General features: G+C 35.4%; 1 protein-coding gene across 1 annotated transcript; it reads left to right on the plus strand.

Annotated features, from left to right (window-relative positions):
- Positions 1–281: 281 nt before the first annotated feature.
- On the plus strand, positions 282–22520 carry LOC109048983 (serine palmitoyltransferase 2-like). The gene is made up of 12 exons (XM_042773817.1): positions 282–543; positions 2196–2390; positions 3183–3337; positions 3609–3757; positions 4592–4716; positions 5976–6069; positions 6834–6939; positions 7116–7335; positions 7936–8062; positions 17047–17182; positions 18392–18521; positions 20063–22520. The coding sequence occupies exons 1-12, from the start codon at positions 424–426 to the stop codon at positions 20180–20182; spliced, it is 1677 nt and encodes a 558-aa protein (XP_042629751.1). The 5' UTR covers positions 282–423; the 3' UTR covers positions 20183–22520.
- The last annotated feature ends 775 nt before the right edge of the window (positions 22521–23295 follow it).

A 23295-nucleotide genomic window follows, 5' to 3' on the forward strand; every position in this document is an offset into this window, starting at 1 on the left:
CTTGAATTGAGCTCATGCATGGAGAAGTAGCTAGGAATATTGTAAAAGTATATTTGAAAATATGCGCAAATATGTTATCTAAGCTTGTTCACATTTTATAATTGATCTTATATCATTTGCAACTGCGAGCATCAGACAAATATTCGAGTTATGCAGGGCCAGACAGGTGAAACACACAGAGGTTACAAGAGTTCATTTCTACTACGCCTTTGCTACACAAACCACGCCCCATAACTAATCTCTGCATTCTGATTGGTGGGCGCGACTAACGGGGCGTCGATTTCCGGTATGCGGAGGCTGGAATTTCAGGTTTCTCTCTAGTGTGTTTCGGGGTAACGGTGACGCGCGTCGCCCTGATCACCGACTCTTTTCCATCTTTCCGTCTTCATTCATTTGATTGCATGCTTTTAGTCTTAGATAAGTATGACTGAGAGCGCGGGGAATAAAAATGAGGATTGTCATGCAGCGAATGGTGTGAAACCAGGAAGAAATGGCATGGTGAAGAACCATCATCACCATCATCAGTGTCAAAAGCAGGAGGAGGTGAGTCCACATAATGCATTGAGATCTTTGAATCATGCATGGCTGATATTTCATATCTGCTAGTGCAATTAGTTGTACGATGAAAATGATGATGCATGGCAACACACAGCAGATGTTCTCAATAGTGTGTGTGCCAGGATTGTGCTCAGTTAGTGCATGACATGCAGTTTCACTGTTTATGGCATGGTCACATGTGGAAAAGTAAAGTTTGACAGCCAGATGAGATGTAGACTTTCTCCTGATAATATTGTTTTATGGGCCCTGGCCATAGCAGCACCAAAAATATGATGATGTGGCTAATGTGAAATTGCCATAAGTGAAAACTCGTCTGGATAAACTGTGTTGAACCTGAAAGTTAATGTGCAATTTCATGCTGCTTATGCATTCACGTAAGTCAAATGCATTGAAAACGGCAAGTCAAGATATAGATCTATAGAGTTATGTTCTAAGTTTATATTTATTGTTCTGTATAAAACACTGCAGTAGTTTTAGTTATGAACATTATCATTTATAATTATAATCTGTATGTAGTTTATGTGAATATTTTCATTTATATTACTAAAAATAATATTAATAAATGGAAATGTATATTAGTATATTTTATTTAAAGTTATAGAAAATAGATCTATAGATTGATCAAAAAAGCCCTATATAGGTAATAAAATTCTACTTTTGTATTTGATTAGTCTCTGTATTAAATATACTATGGATTTTAGTTATACGTTATAATTTGTCATTTTAATCTGTATTTATTTTTTAATAATATTTAAATATTCATATGTAAATATTATTAAAATTAACATCTATGTTTTATTCTATTTATGTTTATAGATGATAAATCTTTCAGTGGATTTAATAGCTAAATCGCTAAATGCACTGAGGAAGGCAAGCCGAGATCTTGATCTCATACCATTGTCTTGTGCGGGTGATTGTAAACAACTCATGATTCAAGTTAAAACTCTAGGAATTTCTGTCACGTGCCTCCTGTACATACGTGTTTTGAGTGGGAGATCGGTCAGCTTCATCTATTCCAAGATATTCTATGCTTTGTTAATGTCACAGTTCCTTTGTTTATGCAACTAAAAAATATCAGTCATATCAGCTCTTTCGACGACTTCTGATTGACTCTCCATTATAATATTCAGCAACAGCTTTCAAAGGTATATCATCTAAGTTTTGCAAGTGTGTTATCACGCATTTTTCTTTCAGCCTTGCAACTGAATGCAAAGTTGTGCTGCTGTCTTGGAGCTGGTGGCAGCTCACGTGGATGTCAGTGTTGCTAGACTCTGGTATTTGTTAGTAGAGCATGACTAGTCACATGTGCCTGCAAATCACAGGGTTTTGAATGAACTACTTCATCTGTTTGGTCCAAAACTTGTATGTGATTCTTTGGTCACCATGAGTACAGAGTTTTTGACAATGAGAGGCCAAACTTTGACTCTATTTATGTTAATCTGACTTTTGCAAAGTATCTGTGAATAAAGCTTTCAAAAGCTTGCCATGGTTTCTGTACTAAACTGTAAAAATAACCAAAAGGAATCTGTTGTTTCTGCAAATGTTTCCATTGCACAGGCGTTTTACACATCTTGTAATCAGTAACCACAATGTGATGGTACCATGACTACAGTGTTTTAATGGGCTTTGCTTTACAGGTTTACCATGCTGCATGCAATGGAGCGCTTTACAGCAGGCCGTTCATCGAGTCCTTTGAGGAAACTCCCATGCTGGTCGCCGTGCTCACGTACATGGGCTACGGCATCCTCACGATCTTTGGATATCTGCGGGATTTCATGAGGGAGTGGAAAATAGAAAAATGCCACATAGCCAGAGAAAGGGAGGAGCAGAAGGTAAACACTGTCACGTGTGCATGGCGGAAAAAAGCAAATATTTACACTACCGTTCAAAGGTTTTTTTTTTGGAAAGACATTAATGCTTTTATTCAGCAGGAAAGAAATTGATTTTAAAATATTATAATATATATAATATATATATATAATATATATAATACATTATATATTAAAATAGAATTTTTTTTTTCAATTTACAATATTATTTTTGTGTGTTTTTGTGTATTAAATAAATGCAGCCTTGGTTAGCATAAGAGACTTCTTTCGAACACAGAAAAATCATACTGACCCCAAACCTTTGAATGTTACAGTACCAGTTTTAATGTAAAGATGGAAACTTTTTATTATCAATAAAGTGATTTATTGTAAACTTCCCTTTCAGTTTCATGTTATAAGGAACATTTGTAAAGATTAAATTACAAAAATTAGAACTCCTTTAAGCTGTTTTTAAATGATGAAAACTCGTATGCCTGAAAAAATGGTGTAATTTCAATCCATTCCTCCAAAAAATGAAGCTGTGTAAAGCATTATGGTAAGTTTGAGAGGAAGAGGTTATTTTGTCAGAGGAAGGATATTGTGCAGTTTACCGTTATTGTAAAGTACTTTAGGGCACTGAAAGGTTGCGCTCTGTTTTGCTATGCACCTTTCATGGGTGGTGTTCTTCCTAAAATATTGGATCCAAGACAACTTAGTCACCTAAATGTAAGAAGCTGATTTCAGGCAATGAACAAAAAACATCAAGTATGTGAATCTGTTCTTGTTTCTTTCTTTCTTTCTTTTTTTTTTGTCTAGGACTTTGTTCCACTTTATCAAGATTTTGAGAATTTCTACACGAGGAATTTATACATGAGGATTCGGGACAGCTGGAACAGGCCCATTTGCAGTGCTCCTGGGGCCACGTTTGACCTCGTTGAGCGCAGTTCCAATGATTACAACTGGACCTTTGAGTAAGTAGGCCATCTTGGACCTGAACAGGAAAACAACACCATGTCTTTGTCTGTTTTACCTCCCAGTGAGAGCTGCATTAATCCAATGATTATAATATAAAGGTCACTTTCAAGCCAATGTGCAATAAGCTTTCAAAAGTAAGGCTGCTAGTGAAAGGATTTGATTATTATAACCTGATGTGAAACATGAGGTTCCATTAGACTTAAAATCCAGTCAAGGGTTAGTTTTGGCTCAAAAGAAATCTTAAGCAAGTGTATTGTGCTCTTTCAGGTACACTGGGCGAGTGGTGAAGGATGTGATAAACCTTGGCTCGTACAATTATCTGGGCTTTGCAGAGAACACAGGCGCCTGTGCCACAGCTGCTGGAGAGGTGACAGTGAAATTTGGGGTGGGCATGGCCAGCACCAGACAGGAAATGGGTGAGTGCTTATTGGTTACTGTTGCTTTTTGGGGAATATTGGGAAATAAGGCACATTTAAGCATTAAACATAGGCATGCAACTCATTCCATTTAGAATTTGTGCTATTGCCATAATTGATAGCTCAGAGTGTGGAGATTACTAAGGAAATGTGTTCTTTTCATTTTTTTCGACGTAGCGACCACCTAAAATCCACCCAGAACACACTGGAGAATTAGAGGACATACTGTAGAACTGCGAACCAGTCACACAGAAAGTATTTTTGTTTGAAAATGTGACGTATAGAGTAGTGAAAATAAAAAATTAATGCAAGATATAGATAGGCGTTTTTTAGAAGTTAGTTTCTTTTGTATTGCGACCTATAATCAAGTATAACGGATTATCGAAAAATAAGAAAAACTTAGGGAGGGAGACTTGGTTCTGTCTATTGGTTTTTGATTAGATGGAGGCAGAGTTGAATGTGGGCTTCCTGTCAATTATAAGAAAGGGGCAGGGTTTAAGTGGACTAAATGAATGGAGAAGTTTGCCATACGTCTGTTGTTTTTGGCGGTTGGTTCAATTATGACATTTTGATTAAGATTTGTAAGATTTGTCATAAAAGTGAAACATATACATGGATGAATTGTTCACCAAAAGATCAATAATGTGTGTTTAGAAAAAAGAGTGAATTTTCATTTCATGCCGTCTTTTAATCTAGTTAATATATGGACTTATGTTGGAACTTTCTAGGAAGACTTTGTTTTCGAAATATACACAGGTGTTGGTTCTCTAGTTACTGTTTACAATAAGTGAGTGTTTGTTTGCATTAGCTGATTTATTTGTGTGATTTGCTTAGGCAACCTCGACAGGCATGAAGAGTTGGAGAAACTGGTGGCATCATTTCTGGGAGTGGAGTCGGCTATGGCTTTCGGCATGGGGTTTGCAACCAACTCCATGAACATTCCTGCGTTAGCTGGCAAGGTTTTAAGCACTAGACCATTTGGTTCCCTCACTATCTCTCTCCTGCTTTGCCAGCTCCTCTGTCCCTATCTCTTGCTGTGATGATCCACCCAGGCAACTCCTAAAATTCACAGGAGTGTCAGCACAGGCGGATCCCGCCTTGACCTGTCAGTGCTTGTTTAAATAATACATAAGTTTCTGGTGTGTGAATGTTTTTCCTTTGTTGGTTTAAGCACACTGGGTGGATATGCCACATTTTATCACCAGTGCAGAGGGAGGAGATTAATGTAATGGTATTGATAGACCACCGGTTCCAACTCAAACAGTTTATGTGGCTCACACAATGGAATGTACTTGATAAGGCACAAAATCACCACAGGAAACATGAGCTTAGCTGCAAGTGCACCACAGAGATTTCCCAACCTCACTTCCTGTTGCAGGCCTAGTGCAGAAAGTCTAGTGATTTAGCACTAAAACGCCTGACTTTCCAGATTTACGCCATCGAAACTGACTTTGAAGGATGCATATTTTTGCGAAAGTCAAGCATTGAAACAACAGAGACAAAAGAAGCAGCAAAAAAGCTCATCATTTCAAAAGCTAATTAAGTCCTTACCAACGATATGTATTTTGTCATGATTCTAAAAAGTTTTGATTGTAAAATACTGTAATACATTTTGTAATATGACACTTAACACCGCCCACTTAGTGGGAGGAGACCTCCAAAAGATTTTAAAGAACCATTTCCATGGTAACGCATTGTTCATAATATGACACTTAACACAGTTTAATTATTGTGAGTTTTGATTTTTTAGGTTTTAAAGAATGATATCTAGCAAAAAATTATGTAATGGTTGTGGGCCCACTTGTGTGCCGGTGACACTTGAGGTAAAAAAGAAAAAAGAATTTTTAACATACACTACCATTTAAATAAGGTAGTCAGTAAGAAAGTACTTTTATTCAGCAAGGATGCACGAAATTTTCTATTTCAGTTTCAAATAAATCCTGTTCTTTTTAACTTTTTGTTAATTAGTTTCCACAAAAATTTTAAGCATCACTACTGTTTTCAACTGTGATAATAATAAGAAATGTTACTTGAGCACCAAATCAGCATATTAGAATGATTTCTGAAAGATCATGTGACACTGAAGACTGGAGTAATGATGCTGAAAATCTAGCTTTGCCATCACAGGAATAAATGACATTTTAATTACATATTAAAACTATTTTAATATTTTTTTGATCAAATAAATGCATTTTCTTAAAGTTTTTTCTGTTTGTAGGGATGTTTGATTCTAAGTGACGAGTTGAACCATGCCTCTCTGGTACTGGGAGCCCGGCTGTCCACCTCCACCATCCGGGTTTTTAAACACAATAGTGAGTTTGCACTGACAGGCACATCTCTTATCTTATCATCACCATATCTATATGCCCTCAGTCTTTGTTCACAGCTGTTAACAGCACAAGGTAAAGAATGAACTGTTGGTGCAGCTCCAGTGCACACAAAGCATGACCCATGTTGCTGCAACTGCTCGAGTGGAAGCTAGACAGACCTTGAGCCATGTTAAAATCTTGAAGTTGAGGTCATGAAGTTTACTTTTTTGTAGTCTGGGTTGTTTATAAGGCTTGTTTCTGAATGCCATTTTGGTTAATGTCCAGTCAAACACTATGAATACAAATTTTATCACTGGAAAGGTCAGCTCTCCATCGCATTTCAGCTGTGTTATTCTAAATGAATCATTTAAATTGGCAATTTGGACAGATGACTGTCAGTGATTAATAAATGAGCTTTTAAACTGTGAATAGGTAATGTCCTTGAAACCCTTTGAGTCAGATTTAGAGGCTTGGGGAAACTTTAGCAGCACTCTGATTACTTATTACTGAAGTGCTTGAAGCAATTCTTGCACTGACACCACGTAATGAATTGTGGAATCTGTGGTTCCTTAAATTATGACCAAGGACGCAGGCAATATTTTACTACACTATGACCCCAGAATACCACATCATTTTCACATACCACATCACTTTATCAGTAGCTTATGTCACAATATCATGCCATTTAAATTTTGTAAGAAGACAAGCCTTTGTGTCAAATGTAGTTATTTTACTCTGGGTTAAACATTTTATTTGCTTAAATGCAGATATGCAGAGCCTGGAGAAGTTGCTCAGAGACGCTATCGTTCATGGCCAGCCTAGAACACATCAACCCTGGAAGAAAATCCTCATTCTTGTGGAGGGCATCTACAGGTGATTGAACTCTCTCATTTCTGGGATTCCTCTCATTATTGCAAATGTGCATCTGTATTGCAGTGGCTTTCTCAGGCGTGAAACATGTTATTACATGTACATTGCTGCAATTTTGACAGTTTAGCTATTAAAATAATTGCTAAAGTTTAATTTACTTGAACTTGTTTTTTACTCAGTATGGAGGGCTCCATCATACGGCTGCCAGAAGTTATAGCCCTGAAAAAGAAGTACAAGGCCTACCTTTACCTGGACGAGGCTCACAGTATCGGGGCATTAGGACCCTACGGTCGAGGGGTGGTGGATTATTTTGGACTGGACTCCAAAGATGTAGACGTCATGATGGGCACCTTCACAAAGAGCTTCTGTGCTGCTGGTGGATACATAGCAGGGAGGAAGGTATGAAGTTCAAGTGCCAATTTGTAATTGCAATACATTTTTACCAATAGCAGAAGTAATTATATACTTTCTTAAAATTTTTAATAAGGTTGTATTTATTAAAAATAAATAAAAATACAGTACAAATGGTAATATTATTGTTAAATATTATTATAATGTTATTATTATTTTTTAATCTTATTACAATTTAAAATAACTGTTTTCTATTTTAACACATTTTTATATTAATTTTATATAATTAGAATATATTCCTGATAGCAAAGCTGAATTTTCAGAAGCCATTACTCTTAAAGAGTCTTAAATCGCAGGATCCCTCCGAAATCATTTGAATTTGCTAATTTGTTACTCAAAAATGTGCTGCTTAATATATATATGTAATTTTTTTTTCAGGATTCTTGATTAATAGCGAAAGAACATTATTAATTTGAAATCTTTACTGTCATTTTTGATCAATTTAATGTATCCTTGCTGAGTAAAAGTATAAATTTTTTTTAAGTTTTGAACGATAGTGTATAATTTTCTTATTGTCATTAGTAAAACTGATATACAAAGCCTACAAGATACTTAGTTATATGAAACGTCTTGCTTTTTATGCTTTAGGATTTGATAGACTACCTGCGAACTCATTCTCACAGTGCAATTTACGCCACCTCTATGTCGCTTCCTGTCGTGGAGCAAATCATCACTTCTATGAAGTGCATTATGGGGAAGGATGGAACGACAATAGGTTAGTTTTACTTTATTTTACCTACTTAATTTTTCCGGGCTTTGATTTCACTTTTTTTTTTTTTTTTTTTCACTTATGCCTCAAAAATCTGAGGCACCCAAAAAATATTCTTATTATTTACTTGCCCTCATACTGTTCCAAAACCATATTATTTTATTTCATCCATGAAACACAAAAGAAGAAACACTGAATAATATAGTGACTGTAATCTGAAGCTTTTAAACTTTGAAAAGGAAAAAAAAAGCACCATAAAAGTTTTCCATAAGACTTGTGATCAAGTCTCATGAAGCCATACAATAGCTTTGTGTGAGGAAGAGATTAATTATGCAGGCATACAGGTTTGGAATGACATGAGAGTGAGTAAAAAAATACCATTTATCATTTTCAGGCAAATAAATGTCAACTGTGTGTTGTTCAGTGCACCACAAGGTGGCAGGATTGACCCAAAAATAGATAATCAGCCTGCAAGGATGTACCATGGATGGTTTTCAGCATTTTGAAGCTGCTTTACATTACATTTGTATCATTATTTACCTGCCAGATGTGGGGTTTTTTTATTTATTTTATTTTTTTTACCAAAGTGCCGTGCTAGAACTTGCATATTACAGCAGATAATTCAGGTGGCATAGATACAGATCAAAATGCCAAACATTTCAAACAAAAATGAATACAGGCCAATAGTGATCCATTCTGTTTTCACGAGATGAAGGTGTGTGTGTGTGTGTTTTTTTTTTTTTTTTTTGTCTGGCAATCAGTCATACAGTAAACAGTCACGTCTTCCTCCACATGTACAGTATTTCCTATTCTCATCTGCACATCATGAAAAGCGTCCCTTTACTTTGTTAACTCTATTGTTCTTGTCTTTGCTTTATTGGCTGTTTTATTTCACTGCGCAAATACAACCTTTATGTTTGTTTGCACTGTGCGCTCTGGATAAACTTGGCCCAGAAATTGAAATAAGTGTTTCTCAAGGATCACTTTGAAGTGAGACGAGGGAGGAAAAAAAAGATCTGTCGATGTGAGATTTTTCTTCATACAATTTCCCAGCACTCATGAAATGAGACTGATTAGTTCAACAGCTGTACGCAGTCTCCGTCCAGGTAAAATATTTAGCTTAAGTTTTAAACCTCAGAAATGTGTTAACAATTACCCACGTAACTAGTGTGATCTGGCCCTTTGGTTAGACCCACCAAACTGCCTGTTTTCCCCCCTGCCACTCAATCAACGCTGGCAGCTACAACAAACAGGCTCTACCGGTCTGTCGGGTCCAGGTGCTCAATATGAATGATATGAGTATTACTTTGCTTGGCTAAGGGCTATTTTCATCTCCTGACAAAGACTTATTGTTTCCATCATCTTTAAAGATGTCTTCTGAGAACATCTTGCTGTCTCCCAGTGACTTTTCTCTTCTCCTTCACCTTCTAATGGACCTGCTAATGACTTTCACCAGCATCCCACATTAGTGCAAAAAAGCTCCAAACTCTTGACCTATGAGATGGTTGAGCTTTCATCCTGCAGTAATAAAGTGCTTTTTAAGTAATTATTTCTATTTTCAAGAACAAATGCAATTAATTATGAGTATTTCAGTCTCTCCCCAACCAACTGAGAACAGAGTGGAAAATCATAAGTGTAAAGTTACAATCATTAAATTATTTTTATAAAAACAAGAACACACACACACACACACACACAAACACACATATATATATACAGTGGAGATCATAATTAGAGAACAACCTATAATTTCCTAAATTTCAAGGTAACTGCTTAGTACTATTTGAAGTTATACTAACAGAAGTAAAGGGGCAGTTTTTAAGCATATTTCATAAATTAACTGTATTCTGAAGCACAGTGTAACAAACTTAAATTAGATATTTGAAAGATCTCTGAATCAAAATTAGAGAACACTTGCAGATACCTCCAAGTTATTGGTGTTAATCTGGTACCTGGTGCTACTTTCCTTAATTGTATGACAAACGCTATTTAACTGGCAGCATTCCTCCAATTCTAATGAGATTGCAAGATGGTGGGCCGCTCTAAGGTGACTGAAACCCTGACAGGAGACAGTCCAGATGAAAGCCAAAGAGATGATAATTTCAGCCATTGCAAGAGAAGTTGGTCATTCCAAATCTGTGATTTCTCGAATATTGCAGGTTTACAATGACACTAATTCATTCGAGTCCCCCAAAAAGGCTGGTCGTCCACGTAAGTCAAATGCACGAGAAGACAGGATAATGCTGAGACTCTCAATGGGGAATCGGTTCAAGACTGCAGCTGAATTTGCTTTTATTATGTTTAAGAGACATTTAATCACTTTAGTGATGAGAGCAAGTTTAATTTATTTGGGTCTGGTGGAAAACATTTTGTTCAGCGTCAGACTGGGGAAAGACTGAAGCCCAAGTGCGTAAAGAAGTCAGTGAAAGGTGGAGGAGGAAGTGTCATGCTTTGGGGGATGTTTTGTGCAGCAGGAGTTGGGCCTCTTATAGAGCTACATGGCAGGGTGAATTCAGATGTTTATCAGAACCTCCTTCGGCAACATGCGGTTCCTTCCCTGCAAGCATGCAAGACAATGCCCTCTGTCACACTACAAAATGGGTAAAGCAGTTCCTTGAAGCTCAGAACATCTAAATAATGAAATGGCTGGGCCAAAGTCCTGAACTAAACCTGATTGAAAATCTCTTGAAAATCCTTGGTGACGAAGTTATGGCTAAGAAACTCACTACACTTACCGAACTATGGAAGAAAGTGTAGGAAGAGTGGACCAAGATCACACCAGCGCAGTCTTAGAAACGAATGACGTCCTGCTGCCGCAGATGTGCTGAAGTCATTCAAAGCAAGGGCCTCTACACTTCCTACTAGTTTCTGACAGCTGTAACCCTCCAAAATTTTTAGTTGTAATCTTCTTTCTTGCTACAGTGGTTACTGGTCTCTAATTTTGATCAATGTGTGTTTTTTTTTTTTTTTAAATGCCCTGGATATTTTGTCAAGCATGTTAGTAGAACAGTGGTATACCAAATGGCTAATATTCCTGGTATTTATAGATTGTTCTCAAATTTTGATCTGTATTCATTTATATTTATACACACACACACACACACATATAAATTTACAAATATGAGCTAGATCGTATAATAATGTTATTTTACATTATTGCATTTGACTAATTTTGGATTTTTTTGGAGAAATTGCTTATTGCTTCAAACCAAAAAGCAATCATTCATATTACATTCTTTACACGCACTCCCTTCTCTTTAATAAATTAATTATTTATCTAGAACTACAAAGAATTGCTGTGTGAATGCATTTGGAGCTTTTAGGTGCATGCAGTAATAACAGGTTACTGATTAACCGATGACATTTATTGTAGATTAACTGATATTGGAGCATCTAAGAGTGAGAACAAAGGTGGACCTGAACAATCAGAGTGTTTGTGTGGGTTTGTTGGGGGTTGATGTACAAAGAAAACTAATCAAGCAAAGGTCAACTGGGAGACATCCTGCGTATCCTCTTGGGAACTGAAATCTATTCCTCCCTGCTTTCTTGGTCCTTTCATTCTCGTTTTTTGCATCCCACTCCAGCTACACTTGATCTGCTCTGTTTTACCCACATGTTTGATTTGAAGCCTGCAGCAGTGTATTAATCTGACATGTGACTTCAGTGTGAACAAATTGCCTCCAGCACTCATTTACTGCCAGGGTTACAATTTATATTCTTTCCTAATGTGTCATTTTATTCCTATAGCGTCAAAACAAAGATTTCAATCCAGCTTAAGCAATATTTCAATAGATCTTGAAGGCAATTTGAAACCTACAGTACTTATTTCAAGTTTGTTTTGGATGTCATACTTGAAGATTTGCTGTACTTGGGTCGCTGATTTCATCATCAGGATGATTATTATGTAGAGTTAATTTAATTATGTAGTGTTTATTTCATCTGTGATTCATTTGCATTTGTCGTCCATGCGCAATGCAAAAATATTTTCTAATACAAGCAAAAAAGTCTGTCAGTGCCGAAAGACAAAAACACTTATATTCAAAATGCAGTCTATTAAAACAACTCTTAAAATTACTTGAAACAACAGTGCATAAAATATTATCTTCTTTTAAGGATTTTTAGACATTTTTACTGGAATACAAGCCAATTAAAATCTCAAGTAATTTTTTTTTCCCAGTTCAATGAGGTTTGCCCTACATTTTCAATTCATTTATTGTTTCTGAATACAGATGCAGATGCTTTCACAGTCTAGTGATTTCACAGTCTGACTTGTCCTTGGCCTGAAGGGAAATAAAGTTTTCTTTCAATCAGATCTGGCTTTCAATCCATCCAAAACTCCAGGCGTCCCCACACAAAAATGCAGATAAGAAATATTCCTGGCCTTGTTCATTCTCAGGGGAAAATGCGCAAAAAATGTGTGAATTTGAAAGATTTTGCCCCTTAAATAACAGAGGTTACCCAAGTTGACATTTTTATCTTGCTGTGGTGTGTGGTGATGAGCATACCTGATCTTATTGTTAAGCCTGGTTACTTTTCTGGACAAACAGGTGGACTTGACAAACACTGGACATTCATCTTTATCTCGAGGTGTTGACTTGTTCTGTGAGAGAGGGCAGATACACATGTTTTAGGTGTGTGAATGTGTTTACCCACACCTCCCTTAGAGCAGGGTAATGGATTGTTATTCCAGATGTTGTGATGTGCTTCTGTTTCTTTGACACTTCCATTGTTGTGCAAGTATTTCAAACCAACAGACATACACTAACTAGCATCCATCGATGACTAGAGCTGCAACATCTAATTGTTAATGAAAATACTCAACAATGGATTTCATTATTGGTTTATAAACATTAGTCAGGGTAGCACCAGGCTGTGAGGGATAGAAGTACAGTCCGTTCAGTGGATTGTACTGATATTTCATGCTGAATGGTCAGCTGACAACACGTCTTACCGAAAAAAAGCATTCAGTAGATAAAAAAAAAAAAAAGTTGAGTTGTGAAAATTACAGGATCTAGGATCTTTAACCAGTGCATGCCATTGTAAAGACTGTAAGTCTTTTCCCTCACAGACTTATTTTTATCAGCATGAAAGTCAATATTAAGCTTAAACTGGTCTCCTTTGCATGGCACCCATTGAAACTCTATCAGTACTTCAACTTTGCAGTAGCGAAAAAATCCATTTCTATGGGGGGAAATTACAGGATGGTCACATAGCAAAAGAGAACATTTTTAATGCTTCAAAAAGATGTTCATAAACAGTTTCATGACAGTTGTTCTGCTGGGTGCTTGTGTTTAATGCACTTGAGAGGTCTTTTTTTCCCTGCACATAACTTACACTTACTCATGTGAGTATCTAATTTTTGAGCAGTGAGTCACATAACTTACACTTACTCATGTGAGTATCTAATTTTTGAGCAGTGAGTGAGTACAAATACAAATACATGTATATGTATCAAACTAAATTTATGAAAGAAATGTGGGTCTGTGCATTTTTTTTTTTTATGTTTATGAAAAAACTAAATTTATGAAAGAAGTGTCTTAATCTAACCAAGGTTGCATTTATTTGATCAAAAATACTGTAAAATCTGTAATATTGTAACATTCAATTTTTTATTTTTGTTCTTAAATCTTAAATCTTAACTTATCCCTGTGATGGCAAAGCTTAATTATCAGTGTCACATGATCATTCAGAAAAGATTCTAATATGCTGATTTGGTGCTCAAGAAACGTTTCTCATTGTTTTTTTCATTAAAGGTTTATTATATGTTTATTTGGTGCTCAAGAAACGTTTCTCATTGTTTTTTTCATTGGCTCAAGTTAAAAAATATAGATGCTGCTTATTATTTTTGTGGAAAGTGGGATACATTTTCTGAATTCTTTGATGAATAGAAAGTTGAAAAGAACAGCATTTATTTGAAATAGAAATATTCTGTAATATTATGTATGTCTTTACTGTGACCTTTAATTGCTTTAATGCATCATTCCTGAATAAAAGTTTAAATTTCTTAAAAAAAAAAAAAAAAAAATCTTACTGACCCCAAACTTTTGAATGGCAGTGTAAATGTGAAACGTCTCTTGAATTCAGCAAAAAAAACACATTCCTGTTTGTGTTGTGCTTCCTGTTGCCCTTCTCCAGAGAGGTCCTCGTAAGGGGCGAGGAGGCTTTCAGCACGTCAGCCACCCTCAACTCCTGGTGCTTTTTACTTATCTCCTCCCTTCAGAGGAAAAGGAAGTGAGGAGGAACTGGCGTTTCAAAAAAGGGAAACAGTCCCCACATCTGGAAGCTCTTTTGGTCCCTTTCCCTGCCTCTCTTGCTCCAGATCCTCCAGCTTTGGGTCTGGAAGAAGTTAGCAGGGGTGTGCGTTGTGGAACTAGCTGTTGAAAAGGTACCCCAGAAAGATTTACTTTGCAGACTCGAGCTCCACCTCTGTGCACTCGCCCTCCCCCAAAGCCCTATGGCCCTTGTTTGCTATCTCAGTGGCCCAGTGTTGGAGAGCTTGCACTTCCGTTAATGGCTATTGCTTTCAGATGCTCATTTTCATAGAGTTGTTGACCTGAGCTGTTTGCGTACTGTAGCTGTTCAGTTCTCTTTGGTATTCTTTAGAATCTCTACAGGTCCCTCTGTTGTAAGGGCTGTTAAACATAATAGCCATGATTTAACTCTGTCTTCCTGAGTGATTCAGCTTCTTGAAGTTGCTGTTGGAATGTGCATTTTTAAAACTTTCATTTTACTTTCATTTAAACATGCTCAATTTGCATAATTTCTAAAATAAAAATAGACTGAGAGGTTTAAGAGCTTCTAAACAGAAAAAATAAAGTTTAACATTGATAACATTTTTAAATACACCTTGCAGTTCAAATGTTTGGAATCAGTAGAAAAAAAAATAGTTTTCGAAAGAAGTATTTTATGCTCACCAAGGCTGAATTTATTTGATTAAAAATATAGTAAAAACAGTAATTGTATTGAAATAATACTACAGTTAAACTGTTTGTATTTTAATATATTTTAAAATGTAATTTGTAATTTATTGCTGTGATGACAAAGCTTAACTTTCAGCAGCCATTGATCCAGTCTTCAGTGTCACATGCTCCTTCAGAAATAATTCTTATATGCAGATTTGATGTTCAAGAAACATTACTTATTTTTATCAATATTGAAAATATTTTGCTACTTAATATGTTTTTTTGTGGAAACTGTTTGATTTTTTTTTACAGGAATTTTTGATTTAATTAAAAGAAATTGACAGAAATCTTTTATGACGTCAGAAAATTAAATGTGTTCTTCCTATATTCAAATAATATTTTAAAATCTTACTGACCCAATACTGTACAGTATGTTTTTATTTAACATTGAACATTAGTGTTTAACTTGAATTGCAATGTTGCAATTGCAGTGTTTGACTGATGAGGCTTTCACAGCTGCATGATTTATCCAAACTACATATTGATTGATATGATATTAATGACATTTATCTTAATCTGTTTTGAAAAGCGTCTCAGTGTTTTATTGCCCATACAATGAAAGTCATTGTTGTCCATTGGATTTTTGGATCCCAATGACTTACATTGTATGGGCAAAAACAGTTGAAATATTCTCCAAATGTCTTCTTTGGTGTTCCACAAAAGGCAGTAAGGCATTCACGTTTAAAATAAAATGAGGGTGAATAAATGATGAACCAGGTGGTTCTAAAAGATTTGATCAGAACTTTTTGAAAACCACTGCCATAGTTTGTAGCACTACATTATTTGGGCAAGGAACCAATGGGAATCACCGATCACGTAACTGGCCTTCCATTGTGTTTAATGTTACACATTGGCCAGGTTTAATTTCCTTACCAGAGAGCGGCTGGGCTGACCCGGTCATGACTTGTGGAACCTGCATTATCTGTCAGTGGCCAATTTACATTGGGGGATTGAGGAAGGAGTCCAGTTTCACAGCCAGTCAAATCTCCTTTCACAAGGGCTCATCGGATGGAACCTCAATAGCCCCGTTATATAGACCCACCCGAATTGTTCAACCTTGAGATCCCTTCTTTCTTTATGACTCTTGTTTTTCAAAACCACTAAAAAGCAGAATATTACAAAGCCAGACAAAATGTTAAATCATAACAGCACAGCAACTTTTCGGGACCTTGTAGTTGTGTCACTCTACTTGCACGGCAAGCATGACGATTGCTAGATTTTTGGTGTCTGGATGACACCGAGGTGAAACATTGTCACAGAGCAGGAAATTCCTCTGTTCAAGCTTTTAGCATGCATGGAATGTTTGATGAAGCAGAACCGAGGCTTTCAGAAATGTAAGACCTTTAGCGTGGCTCTCAGATCACTGCGGTGGACTAAGTGTTTTAAGAGCTCCATTGATGTGGATCGCTAAGCAATCCTCCCCCAGGGAACATAAGTTCTGCTTCCAGAGGGAACCGTTGAAAAATCAAGACACTAATTTTCCTGTTTTTGTCAGGATTATTGGAACCATGCTGGCAGATTGTTTGCAGTATAATTCTCATTACTGTATTCTTCTTCCGCACCACTCACACAGTGGATTGTTGCAAGCTTCTGTAACCTGCAGCACCATGGTTTTGTTTATCCAGCTGATTAAAATCTTTCTGCCGTTAGACGTCAAGCTTGGATCTGAATTGTGATTAAAAAAAAAAGCACTTTGGATGCAAACATCTGATATGTTTTTTCTGTGTACGAAGGGCATGTGCCTTGGTGATATCATGGGGGAAAGTTAAAATGTTGTATAAAAATCAGCAGGCATTAAATATTTCTTCTTGAACAGTTTCAGATCTAGCGATCGTGCAGGCTTAAGTATAAAGTTTATAGCTCAGGTGGTCGACTTTCCTAGTATCTGAAGTAATGAGTTTTGTGGCTTGGTGAATTTTAATTGTCTGATCGCATGAAAGGCTGTGGAAAAAGATGCGGAGTGCCAGATGACAGAATCACTTTTTTTTTTAATCAGCTTAATGGTTTGGGTGTGTTTCTTGGTTTCAGGCCGTTCACGTATCCAGCGGTTGGCTGAAAACACAGTCTATTTCCGTAGGAGACTGCAGGAGATGGGATTCATCATCTATGGCAACAATGACTCACCTGTGGTACCCATGATGCTCTACATGCCCGCCAAAATTGGGTTAGTCTTTTTTTCTCTCGTTTTTCAATCTCTCTGTATATTAATACATATGAATACATATTAAAGTAGTAGTTCACACAAAAATCCCTTATACAAAGATCCCTTGAAAAAGAAAAAAAAAACATGTTCTGGTACTTTGTTCAGTGAAACACAAAATGAGCAAATCTGAATGATTTATGACTCCATGTCTTGCTAAAATGGCAGTACATATTACGTACATATGTCAAGCTCTAAAAAGCTCATTAAATCGTAATAAATGTTTGTAATAAGTGTGTACAGCTTCATGTTTGTGATAGCTTTGTGTGATGAACAAGCCAAAATTTAAGTAATGAATTCATGCAACTCAGTATGCAACTCAAAAATCCAATGAAATGTATGATTTGACTTAAATCAATGATTTGATTTTAAGTCTGTTCCTCAAGCTTCCAAAAACAAAGAATATAGTGCACAAGTCGTATGCACTATTTAGCAAGTACTTTATTCATCCATTTCAATATTCTTCCTTTGTGTTCCAGTGTTATTTTAGTATTATTTATATACCATTTTAGCATGTATTAATATTTTGAATTGGCTTATATTTTCAGCTTTCATTATAATTTTAATGTACTTTTAGACTAATTTTAAGATTTGCGCCTCACAATTATAATGTTAATAGTGTCTCTGATTTACATTTCTGTAGCAAAAACAGCATTTAGTTTTAGTTAAAGTTTTAGTATTTTCTGTGCTTTTGTCATTTTATTTATTTATTTTTGTCATTCTCATAGCTCTTAACTAATTTTTATTTCAGTTTTACTTTCAAAAACTTGGTTTCAGTTAGTTGCCAGGACAACATTTCTAATTTTTGCTGTATTTTTAAAGTTTAGTTTTTTATCTAATATTTATATTTTATTTAATTGCACCCTAATTTCAATGACCAAAAACGATTTACATTTTTATTTTAACCGCATACTAGTTTAAAATGACATGAGGTTGAATAAAAAATGACTGAATTTCCATTTGCAAGTGAAGTAATATTCTTGAAGAAAAATGTCTTGTTTAACAAGGTTTCAGGTCTATAAATGTCCAAATAAATCCAAATGGATTACCCTCATAATAGTTTCTTAATAGTCCCTCATAATAGAACAAAAACAAGCGCATAAGGGAAAGCTTAGTTAGCTTAGTTTGGAAAGAACTTCTTGAAAATTGATGAGGCGGTGTCTGTGTTTCCAGGGCGTTCGGTCGGGAGATGTTGAAGAGAAATATTGGAGTAGTGGTGGTGGGCTTCCCAGCCACGCCGATCATAGAGTCCAGAGCCCGCTTCTGTATCTCTGCGGCCCACACCAAGGAAATGCTGGACAGGGTAACTACTCGTTTTCTGGCCACAGCGAGTACATCTAATCGTTTAGATCACTTCAAAGCAGCATTGTACCCTTTTAACAAGGCTTTGTTTCTCATGCCATAAATTTTAGTGTTTACAATGGAATATGTTGACTTAATGGAAAAAACTATGAGCTTTGATGACATACTGATGTTAAAGTCAACGTACAGAGCCCCATAGGGTAAGTTTAGTTGATATGTGCTTTACATTTCAAGAAGGATGTGTCTCAACAGGAATTACACCAGGAATGTCTGCCGTCTCTGTACTTCAAGTTCAAAACCACTGTCCATCAATCTTCTGAAATTTAGTATCTCAAACTTGATACAACTTTTATGTTTGAAAATAATAACTGTCTAAAGAATTCCAGGCTCCTCCTCAAACTGTCCTGTGCTATAAATTAATGCAGGTCTCGACGGAGGGTTTACATAAGCAGCTCTTGCTACAGGGGTCTGCACTGGCAGCAGATCAAAGAGCATCTTAATCTGCCTCCCCAAGGACCCTTTGATTTAACTATGGTGAAAAGCACACCGGCCGTCAGCCCCCCTCCCCGTGCTTAAGAAAACACTGTGCACTTTGATGTGACCAGTTATCACGTCAACACATTTTTCAATGTCTTTTCTGACATATTTTCTTGCATTTCTTCCATTGCTGAATGTCTAAGATTGTACAAAGTGCATAACAAAAGTTTAAAGGGTTTAGGGCTGGACAGTTTAATGGAAAAATATATCACAATATATTTTTTATCACCTTTTGATGATTATTTAGTATGTATCTTGATTATTATTATTTTATTTATTTTTTTGTCCGATTTCATTCTATTCAGTTTTGTCATAATGTATTTTTTAGCCTTTTGGTGATTTTTAGTATATATCTTGATTTATGTATTTTACTTTTATTTAGAATAATTTCAACCAGACAGACATTTTTGACAAGTTGATTTAAAATGTTTAATGCAAAAAGTAAAATCTAGTAAAAATAGAAAAAAATCTAATTTTAAAGTATTAACACAGTTTTTTAACAAATGAACACACAGACGAATATTTAAATGACTTTTAAGTAATAATACCCAATTGTTTTATTTATATGCACAAAAACATTTTTTTGGCTGAAACATTGTAATATATGACAGAAGTCAATCAGAGACTTTATGAACATTTTGAGTGATGATTCAAATGAATCATTGAATCAAAGTTTTAAAACAGTTCATTGAACTTACCAAATCTAATTCCATTTTTTTACAGTGTTGGTCAATTAATTGTGAATGTATTTTGAAAATAGAATATATTGATCCACCCTAGTGCATATAGTATTACATTTCTTTGATTGTGCATTTCATCGAAACTTGAACCAGAAATATTTATGGAATCAATTGCAGTATAAATAATTCAACTAGCATTGCCATGACTGTATTATATCAGACTTTTAAAGTACTGCATTGTAGGGGGCAGCTGCTTCTCAGCATTAGCATGTTATGACTTACATGTGTAACCATAAAAGTAATGGAGCATGTTGATTGTTTTCAGGCGCTGGATGTGATCAGTGAAGTAGGCGATCTGCTGCAGCTGAAGTATTCGCAGCACAAAGTTCTTCCCTCGCTGGACCGGCCCTTTGACGAGACCACATATGAGGAGAACGAAGAGTGAAATATACTTCCTATCTGAACCAAATGTGCACTGCTCATCTACTGCTCTCCAAAAGGAAGCAGTGAACCACTTAATAAATATATCTTTTTTTAAACTTAGGTATATCATCTTTATTTTAATACATGAAGCTCTGAACGACCAAACACTGATACTTTTAGAAAAAGGAAAAAAAGGCTTTCTTTTGTCACTTGCCAGTTTCCTCTACTGCATTTGTCACCTCAGTTTCATTTTGACGTGAGGTTTGGGGTCTGTTTTTAACTCGTTGTGGCATTCGTTTAGGGAAATAAATATTTTGATTTTTCTCTGCCAGCCACAGGAGGCTTTGAGCTGCTTGTGTTCTTGCTAAAGCCATATGTCACTGCAGCCTTCGAAACCATTTTTGTGTACAAAGACCATAGAGACATTTTATTTTTTCTCTAGTAAGTCAGAACAGACTGGTAGCGAACCCATAATTCCGAGGATCCTGACCTATGAAAGGAATTACAGGTTCTTCTTATTGCATTGTCATTACATTCACTGTGTTGAAAACCTCCACAACTTGGCTCTCTTTTTGTTGTTGTTTCCACAGATTTTGACTTGCGGCCTGCTCTGGTTTCTTGCTTCAATCTGGCTATGGTTTTTCTTTTTACCAGGATATTTATTTTTTCATTGAGATACAAATCATGGAGGGTGAAGCTGGTTATGTCTGAGGGAAGTAGAAACATGCATACTTATCAAATTTTCACCTCTGAGGAAACTTGGATGAAATGCATTATCTCCAAACCTGCAGCGCAAGTTGTGCGGTAGGATTCCAAAACCTTGTAGAAACTACAACTTAAAAAGAATCATTCATCCAAAAATGAAAATTTGCTTAAAGTTTACTTTCTGATAGGCCATCCAAGATGTAGATGAGTTTGAGTTTTTGTTTTTTTAATCGATTTGATGAAATGTAGCATATCACCTGCTCACTAATGGATCCGCTCCAGTGAATGGGTGCCGTCACAATGAGAGTCCAAACAGCTGATAAAAACATCACAATAATCCACAACCAATCCTCATGACTCCAAGTCCATCAATGAATTTCTTATGAAGTGAAAAGCGGTGTGTTTGTATGAAATCCATCAAGCCATTTTAACTTTAAACCATCACTCCCAACTAAAATATGAGTCCTCTATCCATAACGTTACCTCCAGTGAAAAAGCCCATTCCCTGTTGTCCTCTCACACCAACTTATTTTTTAGAACCGTTTTGGATTGATTTTGCTTAAAATCTGCTTAATCTGTGCATATTTTTCAACCTTTTTGAAATATTGAAAGCATTATTATGGATAGAAGATGCATATTTTAGCTGGAAGCAACCATTTGAAGTTAAAAACATTTGAACTGACAATGAATTTATTACAAACATGCAGCTTTTCGATCCACAAGACATGAATTGTGGCTGAGGCTGAGTAAATTTTCAGCAACTTAAATTTTTGGATGATCTATTCAGTGACTTGCGACCTCTGATAACTATTTTAATAGTGACTTATTAGTGTATGAGTGCAATGGCATGAATAACTAATAAGTTTGCTCTCTCTAAAGAGTTTTCATTCTGTAGTTGTATAAGCTTTGCTCTATATTGTTGTCTTATGATTTCCAAAGTCTTTTAACACTTTTCAGCATTCATAAAAGGAGCTTTATTTTATGTATATGGTTCTTTAATGTACATATTTATTTATTATTCAAGTTTCATATCTTTTATTGTTTGGAGAAGTGTACTTTTATCATCAACGGCAGCTCCAGATATCCTCTTATATGCACATGCATGATGTGCATGCTCTCACTGCACATACTACTGATGAGTATTTTTTATATAATTTTAATATTCCCAGCAAAGCATGTGGGATGTAATCGCTGAGTCTGCTGGTTTATGACGTTTTAAAGGTGCTGAACCGTACACTTCTGTTTTGTGGATTCTGTTGCTTTGGTCCTGTGGGGTAGAACAAGTCTTTTACAACATCAAAATCCAGGGATATTTCTTTTTAACCATTTTTAACCTGTGTTCCTTTATATGCTACCAGAGAAGTAACTACACAGACTGAGAGATGTTTTAAAATAGCAAGAAACAATCATATATTTTTTTTCTTGATAATATAAAAACTGACATTTAAGGAAGATTAATCCAACTATGAAGACTTATTGTTCATATAAAACACGTTTTACCAGTACATTCACTGTATGTGTTGTAATATGACTTGGACTTTGCTGCCTGTAGTGTATACAGTTTTTAAGACCTTCTTTTCAATCAAAGTACACTGTGGGCTTCATCAGTTCAAGAGTTGTTTCACTCCTAAGGAAATTAAATTACTTTGACTAAATCTATCGTTAAGGTCTTTTTTATCCTTTTCTCACTTTACATTTTGCACATTTCCATACTGTCCCGACACACTTCATAATTAAATTATATTGGTAATCCAGCAGCTGCAAGATTACAAATGCGATAGTTTTGAATTAATAATACCTCAGAGGACTACATATAAATGACCACAAGACCACATCAGAGGAAACATACTGTATATATTAAGCTTCTTGGAACTGATCGTTGGCAAAGCTTCAATTTATACAATTCACAAAGTAATGAAAATATATATTTAAAAAATAAATAAATTCACTGCTGCATAAAAAACGTTTATTTTATACAGAACAGTTTTCAAAAACTATAAAATTGATGTTTGATATACTTGGTAAGATTTTTTTTTTTTTAACGTTGAAAGTCATATGCTCAGCAAGGCTACATTTATTTGCTCACAAATACAATAAAAATGTAAAATAACAAGTAATTTTGTGAAATATTATTACAAATAATAATAATAAAGCTTTTTTATTTTTTATTATATTTTCAAATGTCATTTATTTTCGTGGTGGCAATAATAATTTTATAATTTTTTTTATAATATAATAATTTTATTTTTATAATAATTACTTCAGTCTTCAGTGTCACATGATCCTTTAGAAATCATTCTAATATTCTGATTTGGTGCTCAATAAACATTTCTCAATAATATCAGTGTTGAAAACAGTTTTTTTTTTTTTTTTTTTTTTTTTTTTTTTTTTTTTTTGTGGAAACTGAGAAACGTTATTTTAAACATTTAT

Source organism: Cyprinus carpio, chromosome A17 (genome assembly GCF_018340385.1).
Source record: "Cyprinus carpio isolate SPL01 chromosome A17, ASM1834038v1, whole genome shotgun sequence".
Taxonomy (NCBI): domain Eukaryota; kingdom Metazoa; phylum Chordata; class Actinopteri; order Cypriniformes; family Cyprinidae; genus Cyprinus; species Cyprinus carpio.